This window comes from Montipora foliosa, chromosome 2 (genome assembly GCF_036669935.1).
Source record: "Montipora foliosa isolate CH-2021 chromosome 2, ASM3666993v2, whole genome shotgun sequence".
Taxonomy (NCBI): Eukaryota; Metazoa; Cnidaria; class Anthozoa; order Scleractinia; family Acroporidae; genus Montipora; species Montipora foliosa.
In genome coordinates this window covers 13,185,647-13,200,646 of record NC_090870.1, presented here as the reverse complement: position 1 = coordinate 13,200,646, position 15,000 = coordinate 13,185,647, and the positions used below count along the sequence as shown (strand labels likewise).

Here is a 15,000-nt window from a genome sequence, read left to right as displayed (position 1 = left end):
AAAACAATCGCACTGTCATGGCTCAGTTTTGATTGGACTTTTAATCTCGAAACCCCCACGTGATTCGTTCTAACAATAAATCTCTTCGAGAGAGAATTAGCTCCGAGGCCCAGTATGAAAGATAAGAGGCCCCATTGGATGGGCTCACGCCACAGTACGGTAAAAGACTTTTGTTGGCACTAGAAAACTTAAAGCACCGACGACATGTGCACTATCCTTTCTTACCCAATTCAGCTGATCTGCTGATGAAAACAGAGGTGAAATGAACTTTTTGGTGGTTTTGTGGAGATTGAGGTGATGATGGTCAATATTCCATTCTGTCTGAAAGCTTTAACAGCCCAGCGGTATACCTGGAAATTATTGAAAGCGTTGAGATCATCCGCAAAATTCGAGACGGCGCAAATTTGCGTTTTCAGGGATTTTCTCGTAACTGTCGTCGTCTTCCTTGTTTTTGCTTCCTCGTCACTAACACAGACATGTCCAGCAATGTACTTAGTGAGATGCGCTCCGATTTTGATAATCTTTGCCAAGTGGCCCAATGCTCTTCTCCCCAACTTCGACAGGACTCTTGTCGTGGAATACAGAGATTAACGTCCAAGTGTCCCCTGAACTCGGCTACTCGTGTAAAGATAAACAGTTTGCATTTACCCTAACTAATCAACGTACCTTGTTCTTAAAAGCAGGTAGCAAGTGCTTTTTGTCCAAGGGAAACTTGGCGAGAGATATTGAAAATGGGCTCGATCTCGTTTCAGCACCAACGATCGAGTATTATTAAATTCTCAACCTCGGACAATGCATTTCGCGTGCTCTGATTGGTTCACTCAATCTCGGTTATCAGCTCATATACCTTAGTTTGACCTTATATGGTAAATGATTCCGCTAAGCGTTGCTAAGCTAAAAATTTCTTCCCCGTAAAGCGAAATTTCTCTCTGAATAAAACCAAAATAGAAAAACGGCCCTGTGATTGCTCATATTACTTCTGAATGTCGGGCTATTATGGGTTTCCCCGGACAGGGTGTGGCCCTATAATCTCACGCACTTACGTTACTTAGCTAAACTATCTTCGACTACATGTACCACTAAACCATTTGGCCTCGCGAGTCATAAATGATGTTAGTTGCAAAGCCAATATTGGGCAAAGCTAGTCCATAGTAATCCCGGGCAAATTATTATGCACCGTTTCACCAGGGCTCAGCCAGAGATCATCTCTGAAACTTAGTCCTACCATCAAATCGGCCTAGCCGTGGATCCTTATCTTGTAAACATGCTTTTGAGAATAAGTAAGCATTTCAGTTGCACACATAGCTTTTCGTCCGAGTCAGTAGACTTAAAGCGAGTCTTGAGGAACAGACACCTGGTTATTAATAATTATTGATTCAACCTATTTGGCCATTCATGCCAACGTTACCCGAACGATCTTACAGTGTTTCATCGATTTGCGAAAGTTCTAATTTATTGTGAAAGCCTTTCGAAAGATTCGGCTTAAATCTGCGTCCTCTCGCTGTCTTTAGTGCTTAACTTCAAGTTGCAGAATTCGCTCCAATAAATTCCAGAAGATAGAAATTGTGTATGTAAGACTTGATGTAATTCTAACACCATCTTTTATCACGGATCACAGGCGTATGAAAAAAGGCTGCGGGGAGAGCAAGATGAAGAAGAAACAGATGATGAAATATTTTCGCACAAAACCGTTGTTACAAAGTTTTTGAACAAGGTATTGAGAAAGTTTTGGGATAATGATTACTTAAGCAACAGAGGACGTTTTCTGTGTTTCCATAGCCTCATCTAAACACGAGGGGGAGTTGGAAGAATTCGAGACGAATGCGAAACCGAGACGTGGTCGAGAATTTGCATAACTGGCGAACTCAAGGGTGAATTGCCTGCTTTTCTAAGAAAGTGTTACAACTTTGTATATTTTATCAAAGCTGCTGTTCTAGCAACGTTTTTCCTGTCTTCCGTTTCTCGTTATACTGTAACTTGATATATGCATGGTAAAGCACATGCATTGATTGCTTTTTCTCCCTCATAGATTCGAGATGATGTCACTCAGCGTTCCCTGATAGCCAAACGACAAGTCGAGTTGAAGGATATGATCATTGAGGATGAAGTTCCTAATATCGGGTAGGCCGCATCTGCTTTTGTTATATGGCTCAAGGTTCTTGTCCGGGAGTCAGAGCATTGCTTATTTTTCGGTGTCATACGGTGCTAATGGTCTGATAGAAAGCCTTTCTGGCTTTGCGTCTGGAAGGGTTACTTTGAGGACAATCGGAAACAGAATTCATTGCGCAGAGAATAAGAGTTGCTGAAGAGCAAGTAGGGTCAGAACTGTTTAGAATAAAAACTGTTGACTCGCTTTTTTCACAGGATTTGGCCTTTTAACAATTTCAAACTAAAGTTTCTGTGTTGCCTATGAGCGGTTTACACTGACTTTTTGGGATGAAAGCAAATTGGTTTTTTTTAGACTCAGATAGAGAAAACTAGAGTTCCAATGTCTTGTTAGTGGTGTCAATTATTTAATTATTGGGTGAGATTTTTTTAATATCCAGAATCGACGTCAGCTGATTCCAAAAGCCTCTTCTATGATTATACGCATGTCTTTCACTTAACGGTTTAAAACAATTGTGTGATTAGATTTAATTTCTAGTAACGTTGCTTGAGGAGCACAACGCGGAAAAGAAAATCGAGCGGCTATACTGTTGCCGTTTTTGTGAAGATTTGTGAATTAGCTGTCTTCCGCGTTGTTGTTTATAAATTATGTAGGTTGCAATGAGTACCGAAATTAACAATAAGCTGGAGAACCTTCTTCAGATCACTGTGAGATTGCTTTTCTATTTTCAGGGATATTGGAGTTAAATTTGGACAAATGTTGGCTCCCCGCCGCCCGCTTCGCCCAAAACGAAGAGAAAGAAAAGTCGTGGGTGCACAGGTAGGATGAGGAAAAAGTTCCGCATCTCTGACTGTGAAGCTCCCCACTCTTCCTCCCTCCTTTCCTCTGCGATATGTCCAGGACTGCAAGCATGGAGATCCACGCTGTTTCTTTGTCTGTAGTACAAAGGACAGAAGATAAACACTGTCTTAAAGCGAAGTTACCTTGTTGCCGATAACACACACTAATAAATATTACACTCATCAGAAAATATTACCACTGCTGTTTAAATACATAATGTTTAATTGTACCAAATAGAATGGTTTTCAATTGAGTGTCGAAAGTAATTAGCAAAGTGCTTTCAATTGGTTTTGCATTACGTAACTGAGTGATTGATTTAAAGTTCTCGCGCCATTTTGTCAACCAATCAGAAGTGAAACCCAAACCAATCGTGGCTCGTGCGTGCACATTTTCCCGCGCTTTGTGTTGGCTACGTGTAATTACTTCGAGTTTTGATTGGTTTAGTGCATTGTCTCCGTCCTTTTTGATTGGCCAAAGTAATTACTTTGGTTTTGGTTTTACGACACTCGCTCTAATAATGATAATGTGGAAATGAACACGACGTTTCTTTTACAAGCGTCACGAAGTGTCCTCTTACACATCTCCATCTTCTCAACATCACTTGTGTCCCCATAACTCTTTTCTTCAAGCGAAGACGTTTATCAGCTCTGGACGTAAGTGCTTTTTCCTTGGGTAGAACTATTTATTCAGAGATAAGGAAGTATGTCATAGAGAGGGTCATTTTCAGTTGTAAGTTCAGCTTGCACCCATCTTAAACGCGATAACGTAATGTTGCTCTTGTTTTTAATTGTAGAATTTGACTGTTAGTGATGTTAAAATCATTGTAAATGTGGTGCGCGCTTTGGACATTCCTGTGAGAGACGAAGTTCAACCAGCTGGGTAGGTACCACTCTTCCATTTCGCTTCCCCACCCCTTTCCTACCCCTTCCTCTCATGCTGTTAACCTATCATAGGAAATTAAGTGCTTACATATTTGTTGAAGTAATTAAAATTCCTTTCAAACAAAGAAGTTAACACCAAAGAGATGGCTTTTTTTCATCTGAAGGCGACTATATTTGTAAGAAAATTAATGTTCTGAAAAAAAGGAACTTAATTTAAGTGTCTAGTAAAGGGAAAAAAAAGGAAAGGAACTTTATTTAAGTGTCTAGTAGATTTAGCGCTGGAGCACTAATTGGGGACACTGTAAAGTGAAATTAACAATTAACACAACAATTCAAATGTTGGTTTTTTGAGGAGAGGGGAAACCGGAGTACCCGGAGAAAACCTCTCGGTGCAGAGTAGAGAACCAACAAACTCCACCCACATATGACGCCGAGGCGAGGAATCGAACCTGGGCCACATTGGTGGGAAGCGAGTGCTCTCACCACTGCACCATCCCTGCACCCCATGACTTTTTCGCTACAATACTCGTCACAAATCGTTGAAACAGACACCGTTTCTCTCGGATTTTCTGGAAAAATCCTGAGATTTCTATTTGACAATTTGTTTTCCCAACTGAAATGTGCCTTCCCCCCCCCCCCCCCCCCCCCAATGTTGAGCCACGCGTGTTTTGAAGCACTGAGACCACTGTGATACCCAAGTCAACATTGGGGAAGGGGAAACAGCCACAAGTGTTTCAAGATTTTTGACGAGTATTGTAGGTGCGGACGTTCTCCGCATGGCACGGGAGTAAGCATTTTACGTTGTATTGCAGAGGACAGTGAAGAGTGCTCTGTACTTAAAAACACGTGCAGAGCCGTTTTCTCTGTTAATAAGACCTTTTACTTTATGGAATTCTGTCACCTACGCCGCTGTCGTACTAAAGTTCTCTTTGTCTCTTGACGAGCGGCCATGTTCTTTCAAGCAAGCAGAGAAAGCGTTTCTTTACATACGTACGTACTGAATTGTCCATTACCAATAGGGGCTTTTCTGGGCCAATGAAACACATGCACAGATCAATGATGCAACAGAACGACGCCCAGTTGTTCAGAAGTCAATTAACAAGTCAAAATTAAAGGCTAAAAATGTTATTGCGCGAACATTTTCAAGGATTAACTTAATCACCGAGCTTTGAACAATTTGCTTCAGATCAACAACTTTAAGAATCCTTACTGACCACAGGCAAACAAGTTGGCTTTTTACAGGCTCAAACCATGTGCTATCCTATAATAGCTTATTCTCTCGGTCTTGTGTTTCAACAGAAGATCTCAAGGTGCTGGGACACGATTTGCTGCAGGAGGTTCCTCGAGGTCTGGAACCTCTGCAAGGCAGTTTACAGGAGGTGTGCCTGGATTTGGAGGAGGTTCCAGTATGCCGATGGGAGTAACCCAAACCAACAATGATCCGTGGGGACAGGTAAAATGGTGGATTGAAATGTACCAATTGTACACCACATATAATTGTAGTAGTTGTGAAGAATAAGAGGATATGGCGAATGCTAGCTTGATTGATCGTTTGATTGATTGGTTACGGTGCAGCATTAGCTCACTTCCGGTTGCCGTCCGCGTCTCAAAAGCGCGCGTGCTTAAGCTTCCTATTCTCATTTTCGAACTGGGACTATGAAATTGGGGATGATGAGTAGGGCTTGGGGCGAGTGAAGATGGTGGGCAGCCATACCAACATTGATCGCAACTCTAGCGAAAATAAGCGATTAAGCCATCGAGCATGATTTCTTAAACGTGTTCCATTTGTTCTTGCTGTAAGTGTCAGCAATAAAACCTACAATGCAGGTGTAGGGTTTTCGAGAGCTTTTCGAAGTACCGGATTTGATAATGGAAGTACCGGACTTGGTTATTTTCCCGTTGTAAGGTCGATTGCAAGTGCCTTGGGAACGAACCCTCAAGGAGGTCTGAAACTCTGATACTCTCAGAAATGCTGTTTACGTTCTTGAGATAGAAAAAACAAAACAAAACAAGAAAACTAAACTTATCGCGTGAATGAAAGGCCATCAGATCGATTATCCCATTAACAAAGCAAAATGAGGCGACGTGACTTCTTGTTAGTTTGAAGGATTTATTGCGCGATTTTCTTGAGTTTCTTCAGCCCATGGCTTCTTGAGATACCCAAGTCCAAAAAGAAAAAAAAGAAGAAAAAGGGAAAAAAGAAGCCAGCAAATCTAAAAATTTATAGCACCAAAGTACCGGACGTGAAATGGTAAAAAACCGGACGAAACATCGAAACCCTGCAGCTGGATTATTAGGTCCCCTGCTGAAGTATACACATAGAATTAAAAGATTGACTTGCTTGCTCTCTCTGCCTTGGAAATGTTAAGTTGGTATTTCGCTTTATTGGTATGCAGAGCACTGAGAAGAAGGTCACAAAAATTCTTGTTTCTCGTGCTGCACCATTTTTTGTATGTTTAACCTGGTGTTTCGTGGAGTTGTCATCGCTGTAGCCGTCCTCATCGCTATAAGTTTCTTAGTGACAATGTCTCTATGGCTGAAATCGACTAAATAATCCTTTCCCGGGTTATTGGAGAAACCCTACTAGAGAACAAATTGGACGCCCTTTGGACGCCTAGCTCCGAAAAACGTTTAACATGGATGATTAAAAGAAAGGTGAACGCTCTTAGGATGACGCCATCCCGGCTATGGATTATATTTTCAATGGTAACGCTCTTTTCAAAGCCGAAACGAATGGAACGACGAAGTACCGAATCAGCAATCTCTGTAACTTGTTTGTTTTTCGCCTATTCGAAGCCTTTTGATGTGAAGGGTATTTTTGAACATATCAGATTTTCCAATTAATCTTTTTTTACTTCAACAGTCACTTGTCCGTCCATTTGTGGAGGCAGTTTTTCAAGGGAATTTTTCCAGTACCACAGTCGCTGACGGGCCTAATCCAAGCTGGAACGAACAGCTTACTCTTCCCTTCAGGTAATTCTAAAAATAATCGCTTCCGGGGAAAGGGTGGTTATACTCGCTCGGCTCTCTGGGAGTCAAGTGACTCTTTTTATTGGTATCACTGAGTGTCGTCATACCCTTGCGTGTAATTAGATGCATGACCACTTACGATATCGAACATGATGTGTCCCTTTAAGTCTAAGCGTTTGCTACCTCTTTCTTGGTAAGAGTAAGCCGAGGGTTAGTGTTTTTTGGTGAAGGCAGAAGCGTTTAACTCTGGTTCAAAGCTTGGGATTTTTTGTTTAAAAAATTCCCTATTTGCATATAACATAGCTTGTGCATTTTCCCGCACGTGCAACTTCGATCTTATTTTTGTCCATATTTGGGCATAAAGTTGGTTTCCTAAAATCCCCGGCTTTGTTCCAAGGAAAAGCGTTGCAAGTTACACGCTTCAAGGTCATTTGCTTCTGGTGAGGGTTATTGCAGCAGTTTGTCTTTACTTGTGGCTCGGAACTTGTGGGACAATATGGATGGATGTTGGAGTTGGGGAGAAGACTAACGGGACACTTCGTGATGCTTAATATCAAATGGTCGTGCATCTAATTACGTGCATAGGAGTGTCGTAGATCGAGTTTCAATCGAGTGTCGTAAAACCAAAACCAAAGTGATTACTTTGGCCAATCAAAAAGGACAGAGACAATCCAGTAAACCAATCAAATTCAAAGTAATTACACATATCCGACACAAAGGGCGGGAAATTGTGCTCGCTTAAGCAACGATTGGTTTTGGTTTCACTTCTGATTGGTTGAAAAAATGGCGCGAGAACTTTCAACCAGTCACTGAGTGAAGTAAATGCATAACCAAACCAATTCGACTTTCGACACTCACTTGAGAACCGCTCTAAAACCAAAACGAAAGTTATTTCTTTGGCCAATCAAAAAGGACGGAGACAGTCCAGTAAACCAATCAAAACTGGAAGTAATTACAGGTAGCCGACACAAATCGGGGGAAAATGTGCACGCGCGAGCCGCGATTAGTTTTGGTTTCACCTCTGATTGGTTGAAAAAGTGGCACGAGAACGTTGAACCAATCACTGAGTGAAGTAATGCAAAACCGAAGTAATTCACTAATTATTTTCGACACCCAATTGAAAACCACGACTAACTGAACATATCTGAAACAGAGATGATAAAGGCTACTTCGGTGGCCTTGCAACTAAAGTAGACCTGCCTGTCAGGAAGTAGACCTGCCACTCGTCAGCTCGACATAAGCAGTTAAGCAGTTAACCGCGCACCGGTGGTTCAGTTGTTGAGCACTGGGATGCTATGCGGGAGGTCGTGAGTTCTACTCCGGCCGGACCAACACTCATGGTCTTAAAATAAATGAGGAGAAAGTCCTGCCTTTGTATTGACATCTGCAAATGGTTAGACTCTCGAGATAAGGACGATAAACTGTAGGCCCCGTCTCACATCCCTTCAATGTTCATAATCCTGTTGGACGTAAAAGAACCTACGCACTTGTCGCAAAGAGTAGGGCATGGTGTATCATGGTTGGGAAGGTAAATGCTCGGAGATACTTGCTACACCAAGCTACTCTAAAACCCGAGGGTAAATAAAGATATGAACCATGAACTGAACTCAGTTACGGTAACCCCAATGCCAACTTTGATCCTTAGTTCTAAGGACTGGTTCACTCTAAAGACGCAAGCGTATATAAGCTCAACCATCACACACAGACGCATTGATTTCATGCTAATTAGTGTCTCGTTCCAGCGAAAAATACCACTGATCAAAACGCTGAGTTTGCTTATGTTTGTTGTAACCGCAACGTGCCACTTCAACAGTTTTGCGGTATCCCCGTTGACTTAAAATGAGTGCGTCATTATTATCATTAATTGTTGTCTTGCTTTCTTGTCTCACAGAGCACCTAATAACGATTACTCTCCTGAAACTCTTCAAACTGTCAATGATGTGGTGTATCTCAATCTGTTCGATGAAGTTGTCTTCAATATTCTGCAAGTAAGGTGCATGCCAAGACAACTTGGCACTTGTGCTCATATAAGCCAATCACTAGACGCGAAGACGAAGAAATAAGTGGAATATTTTCTCAAGGGGTGTTTTCAAACCAAATGACAAATTAAATTTTACCACGTCTTTCCAGTGAAAACTAAGGGAGGAATATTCTCTCATCAAAACGAGCGTTGGAGGAGTTTGTGTTGACATGAGAGGACTAAAATAAAGAATTGAGCCACCTGCCGTTTTCACCCTGCCAAAACCACGCGTCCTTGTTGGGACAGTTTTCGTGCTTAAGCTTTGTATAGGCCGTGAAGTTATGCTATGGGTAAAAACGAAAACTCGTTCGATACTATGCAGAATGACATTGAAAGTGATTTTTACAAAATTTCCAAATTGCTATCCTCTCTGTTAACTCTTAAGCTGATGTCTCAAAGATGGTGCCAATAAGATGGCCGACGGCGCGATTTTGTTGTGCTTCACTTCAAACAATAGATGCTCGAACTAGTCATTTTTTAGATCAGTGGCTGAGAGAGCCTTTTAGCCTAGGTTATAGGCCACCACGTTTTTCAACTGAAACAAATTTGCTTACGGATAGGGTATGAATTTGGGGCACTACCAAGGCCGCTGTTTCTTTGTTTCGCGTAGTCAATATGGCCGCCGTGACGTCATCAGCACGGCTGATAGGGAGCTGAAGCATTCACTACTTGCACAATACCATAGTACACCTCTTTTGACCCCCTCCCCCCCCCCCCAAAAAAAAAATAAAAAATAAAGAAAAAAACAAAAAAAAAAAAAAAAGAAAAGAAAAGAAATACATGATCGTTGTTTGCAATTCCTCCTGGGACATGAAGATTTCTCAAGAGAAATCGAAAACAATGCCTATGCAAATTTTTTGGGGATAAAAGAGGTGTATTATGGGATCTGTGCAAGTAGTGAATGCAACCTTTTTGAGACGCGGACGACAACCGGAAGGGAACATTTCGCATTCCAGTACAGTAGTCTCTGCCAGTTTTTAAACTAATCTTCTCTTAAGCCTGGCTTTTATCGACATAGACCTCTTTCATAATGGCAGCCAAATCTTTTTTTGTTTTAATGCTAATAAGCCTTTCTAGCCTCGCTACGGCGAACAAATTTCCAAATGAGGCCATTAAGTCCAATTAACATAAATACAAAAGAAGTTGAAGGGGCTCGCCATTTATGAAAGTGGTCTATAAGCATCAACATCACCCACGTCCACCATTTTGTTGAAATGCTTAGTCGCGGGGTATCTGGAACGAGTGCTTTAATTGGACAGACACGGCCAGGCGAAGCAGATTTCCTTGTTCTTATGCTGTGTTTCGCAACTGAGCAGCAGCGCAAGGAAAAGGAAAAGGAAAAGGAAAAATGTTGATTCTTGCGCTTGTGCTTATGCCTGCGTCAACCCCGTTTTCACGGTGAAATAAGCGCTCTTGTGCTTGTGCTTGTGCTTGTGCTTGTGCTTGTGCTTGTGCTTGTGCTTGTGCTTGTGCTTGTGCTTGTGCTTGTGCTTGTGCTAGTGCTTGTGCTAGTGCTTGTGCTAGTGCTTGTGCTAGTGCTAGTGCTTGTGCTTGTGCTTGTGCTTGCGCTCAATAGGTATTGCGCTTGCGCTTGTGCTTGTGTCACTAGTGAAAACCAGGCCTCATAGTTCTCCTGGTCTCTCTTTTGTGTTTGATTTGCTCTTAACTCCATCTCACTGATAGTTTTTTTTCTCTCCTTTTGGATTTTTAAAAAAAAATTTTCTTCCCTTTCTTATGCAATTTTTTTTCGCAATCGCTTTCTAAATTTCTAACATGTATTTGAAAATATATTGTATTTCTCCTCCCCTGATCTTGCTATTTGCGTGCCTTTAGCTTTCTCACTTAACAGGCTCTTTTTAATCCTTCTTTTAGGATGATCGACAGCTATCAACAAACATTCATCAGCGGCTTGAGCGACACTGGCTGGGCAGCATTGAGATTCCCTTTTCCACAGTTTACTTCAATAACAAGGTAAAGATAGCAAGTCAATACCTATTGAGCTGCAAAGTTTAATGGAACCATTCCGTTTTTCCCCAGAGCAGAATGAATGAATGAATGAATGAATGAATAGTAAATAAATAAATAAATAAATAAATAAATAAATAAATAAATAAATAAATAAATAAATAAATAAATTGTAGTCACTCGGAATTTACTGAATAAGCGTTCTTCTGAAATTACTTTCGGCGCGAAATATCGTATCCGGGCTTCTCCGAGCGCTGTATAGTCCCAAGGTCACCTTCACAAAAACCTGTTCTTTTTTGGAGCGCTGGTCCGAGTGTACGTGTTCTGTAGGAAAACCTCATTCCAGTTAACCTTCAGTCTGGAATAGGTTGGACTTGCAAGTTCTCTTTTGTGGATAGGGATGATAAACCGACAACACCAGGAGACTACAACTCCAACGGCATTTACCGTCACAAATGAAGCTATTTTTGGACGAGCTCTTGAATACGATTTGGCTTGCACGAGTGACCATTCTCAATCCCACGGGTAAAAATAGGGAGCTTAATTTTGAGACGTGGACGGTAACCGGAAGTGAGCTGTTCTCCCTTTTAAGTTGTCTTCACACAACCTCATTTACATTGCCAAGTATCTTTTCTCCATTAGAGATGATCAGTATAAAAATCTGGGAGACACCACTGCCCTGGCACGCGAAATGTTCTCTTCCGGTTGCCGTCCGCGTCTCAAAAACGGGCGCGCTGAAGCTTCCTAATTGCACATGCAAGACTTGTGATAACTCGGTCTGTAAAAACGCTATTGCACAAATACAATGAAGTTGCGACGCTCCTAGTCGAGTCAGTACGCAGCTATTACAACGGCTCTCGGGATTGGTTCAGAAAACAATGGACATAAAGAACGATACAAAAGAAACTACGGACCCTAACTCTAAAAACAATAGACCTGCGTCCTAAAGGGATCCAATGAAATTAGAGGTTTTAAAGAGCTGCGTCCCATCTCTCCTAGAGGGGACTTTACGATCTACGACGGCGACGTCAACGAAAACGTCACCTCAAAATATAACTTTGCACTATAGTACGTTTCTCGCGGTCAGGCCATCTCGTTCGCGTCGAAAAATGTGGGCGAAGTATCCTAAAAATAAATTGGTACTAGCGGTTGACAAGTGAAAATAGAGAATTATAGATTCACATTTGTGCGCTCGCGTTATCAAAAATCCTCAAATTTGGTGATTTCACGTCGTTGTTGAGCAGGATACCGCACGACTTTGTGCTAAAGTGCGTTCCGCACGTGCAGGATGATTATTTTTCCTCATTTAACCAATGATATTGTTGTCTCGTGGCGTTCTCGTTGACGACCGCGTCGTAGATCGTGAAGTCCCTAGTCATGAGCTCCTGAATTGGCGGCTACCCTGCGTATAAGGGAAAGCAAAAGAAAAAAAAAATCACAGTTTTGGCTGGAAAGCGAATGTCATGGGGGAGATCATCAACACTGGTATATTTTGAAGGGTGGATTACTTAACTCGGAGGATTTTGAAACTAATGTTTTCGCGCGAAAACTAAGGACTAACGCTCGAAACATCAACTTACAAATCTTTCTTATGCAGTGGTTAATTAACCTTTTAGTTTATCAATTTGTTCGATAAAACCAAACTTACGAGAAACATGTACAGTTTTCTGGTCACTGAGAAAACAAGTATAAAATACCTTGTAAATAGGGTTTCAGTGGTGCTATATTCCGAGGCCAATATTAAAGTGGTACTATGATCAAAAAACCATATCCTTTTTTTCTTCAGCGTGTTCGCTTAACACCTAACTGGCAAAATTTTGAGCTTTGAGTTTTATCCGAAGGCTGTTTATTTTGAGTGTAAGTTTTGGATTTGACGGTCCGCCATTACTCACGTTCAAAACTGACCGATTGAGCATCAGAGGGTTGGATCTAGAGAAAATGACGTCATTTACTCACAAGCTTAAAATTTCAGCGTGTAACCGCAATTTATTATATATGCAAAACACGGGTTTAAAAGTCTGAAAGCCCGAACCTCCCGTGCTGCATATTAATTCAGCCGCGTACACACGCATTGCATTCTTAAACTAGTGAGTCTTTGACGTCATTTTCTCCGCGACCCAGCTCTCTCAAGATTTTAAAGTTAGTAATGGCGGACCAATAATAAGAAAATTGCAGTTAAAATAAACAGGTGTTTTTTTTAAAATCAGAACTTAAAACTTGGATTATTTAGTGTTTAGTTAACATAGTTTTGAAATCCAAAGAAAAAAAAGAAATCTTTTTTTGGTCGTAGTACCACTTTAATGGTTTTCATTTTCAAATGGGTACAACTTTTTAAAGTGCCTATCACCCCAACAAACTTTTGCACTTTATTTGTTTTTCGAAATCGTCCCAAATATATTGTGTTGCTTTTGGATCCTTTATAATAAGAGTTCACTTTTTTATTCACTGCGGAAGACGGAGGAACTGGTCATGGAATGGGTTCGATACTGGGTGGATGTCACAAATTACTTAGCATTGCTGTTTTCAATCACAATGCAAAGCAGTCTATGTGAGCAACCCGGTATTAAACCCATTCATCTTCTGCTTGTGCGTCGTAGATCAAATTACAACCAGTTTTCCACTTTCTAAGAGACGTTTTTTAGGAAACAAAGAATTAGCGTTAGACAAGTGCAGAGAATTGTTGATCGGAAAGGATGATTTTTTGAGATGATCGACATTTGACTTAACCTTTCTTCTGGAAGCTTTGCTGTAGTCCATAAAGAGACAGCTGTCTGTGTCGCATTTGGAATTTGGTAAAACTTTCTTCAGAGGTCTGTCCGTGCCATGACAGACATGACTAGTGTTGGGTAACCAAGCCTCTGCAAGGCCTTGAAAGGATTGTCGTTGCATTGGGCGTATTTTGAATTCGCAGGTTGAAGGCACATTTCGTGTGAACACACCACCAGTTCTCCTCGGCTATCACAAACGGGGACGACATTCCGGAGCTCCAGGAAGTCTGGGAATCATATCCAGAGATGACACTTTACTAACCTTGTTCATCACCATTGAACCACCACTGCAACCATCACAGCCGCTGGCAGAAAGGGTGTGTGTACCTTATTTTTATGAGCTTCATTCACCATGTAATCTGAGTCCTACAATAATTATTGTTTCTTTTCTCTGTCATTACGATTATCCCTGCAACAGTTTTTATCTTAAATCCATTATGAACAGTACACCATTTCATTGTTTACACTGAAAATGGGTTGATGGGTATAGATTTAGGCAAGTCTAAAAGCGGAGCTCCCAGGTTATTTATTCTTACTGGCCTTACTTAAACGAATTTACGGAATAAAACCATTTTGATTGTTTTTGTTTAGCCTCGACGAAAAGCAATCAAATAAAGAAAGCCAAACAAAACAATCCAAAACGAGTTAAAACAACAAGAAGTTGAAAAATAGTAAATATGCCCTAACATAGAAAGTTTACAAGAAGAGTGTACCGTCATACTGAGTAGGTTACCAAATACCATCACGGTCGTGCATTTTCCTTTAAAATGAGATTGCCAAATAGACTTTCGACCGGAAATCGAACATTGGGAATCATCTTTTTGAATTTAAACCGGCGAAAAATGCAGGAAAAAAATATTTTACAAACCTTTTTCCACCTAAAAACGAAAAGCGTCGACTGTTAAGAGCTTTAATTGACGTAGTATGGCCGTGTAGTCGTGTCGAGCCACAAAAAGCGCGCGAAAAATTTAGCCTCGTTTATGTTCAGGTGTCCTGATTACAAGAAGTTAACCTGGCTTAAGCCTGCGATCCAATCGAAAACCAGTACCTAGTTGGCGGTCAGCTTAAAAAAAGCTGACCTCGATTAGCTCTAAACTTGAGCCCGCGATATGGTCACGTGATTCCGGTCAGTGGATACCTTGTTTTGACAGGTGTATAATTGACCACAACATGGAAGTCTACCATCAAAGATGTACGCTGTAAACGGCCGCCATGTTGGACGTTTTGATTATTATTATTATTACTATTATTATTATTATTATTATTATTATTATTATTATTATTAGGATATTATTAGATTATTGGACAACTTCGTGGTGCGTACGAGCCCACGAACAATACCGCTAGCCATGATTACCATGAAAAAATCACGATATTTTCTTACCAATGGTGCTCCGCGCGCGCGCCGAGCACCATTTCGGTGTTCGTACAAATTAATTATAATTTTCA

General features: G+C 41.1%; 1 protein-coding gene across 1 annotated transcript in view; it reads left to right on the top strand.

Moving 5' to 3' along the window:
* The window catches only part of LOC137992483 (coiled-coil and C2 domain-containing protein 2A-like), a 77,128-nt gene that overhangs the window by 48,302 nt on the left and 13,826 nt on the right, over positions 1-15,000 (top strand). Inside the window, exons 34-42 of the mRNA XM_068837839.1 lie at positions 1,619-1,714; positions 2,030-2,121; positions 2,839-2,926; positions 3,741-3,826; positions 5,128-5,281; positions 6,692-6,801; positions 8,690-8,786; positions 10,691-10,789; positions 13,695-13,868. Coding sequence (XP_068693940.1) covers positions 1,619-1,714; positions 2,030-2,121; positions 2,839-2,926; positions 3,741-3,826; positions 5,128-5,281; positions 6,692-6,801; positions 8,690-8,786; positions 10,691-10,789; positions 13,695-13,868 — 996 coding nt within the window. The remainder of the gene's footprint in view (positions 1-1,618; positions 1,715-2,029; positions 2,122-2,838; positions 2,927-3,740; positions 3,827-5,127; positions 5,282-6,691; positions 6,802-8,689; positions 8,787-10,690; positions 10,790-13,694; positions 13,869-15,000) is intronic.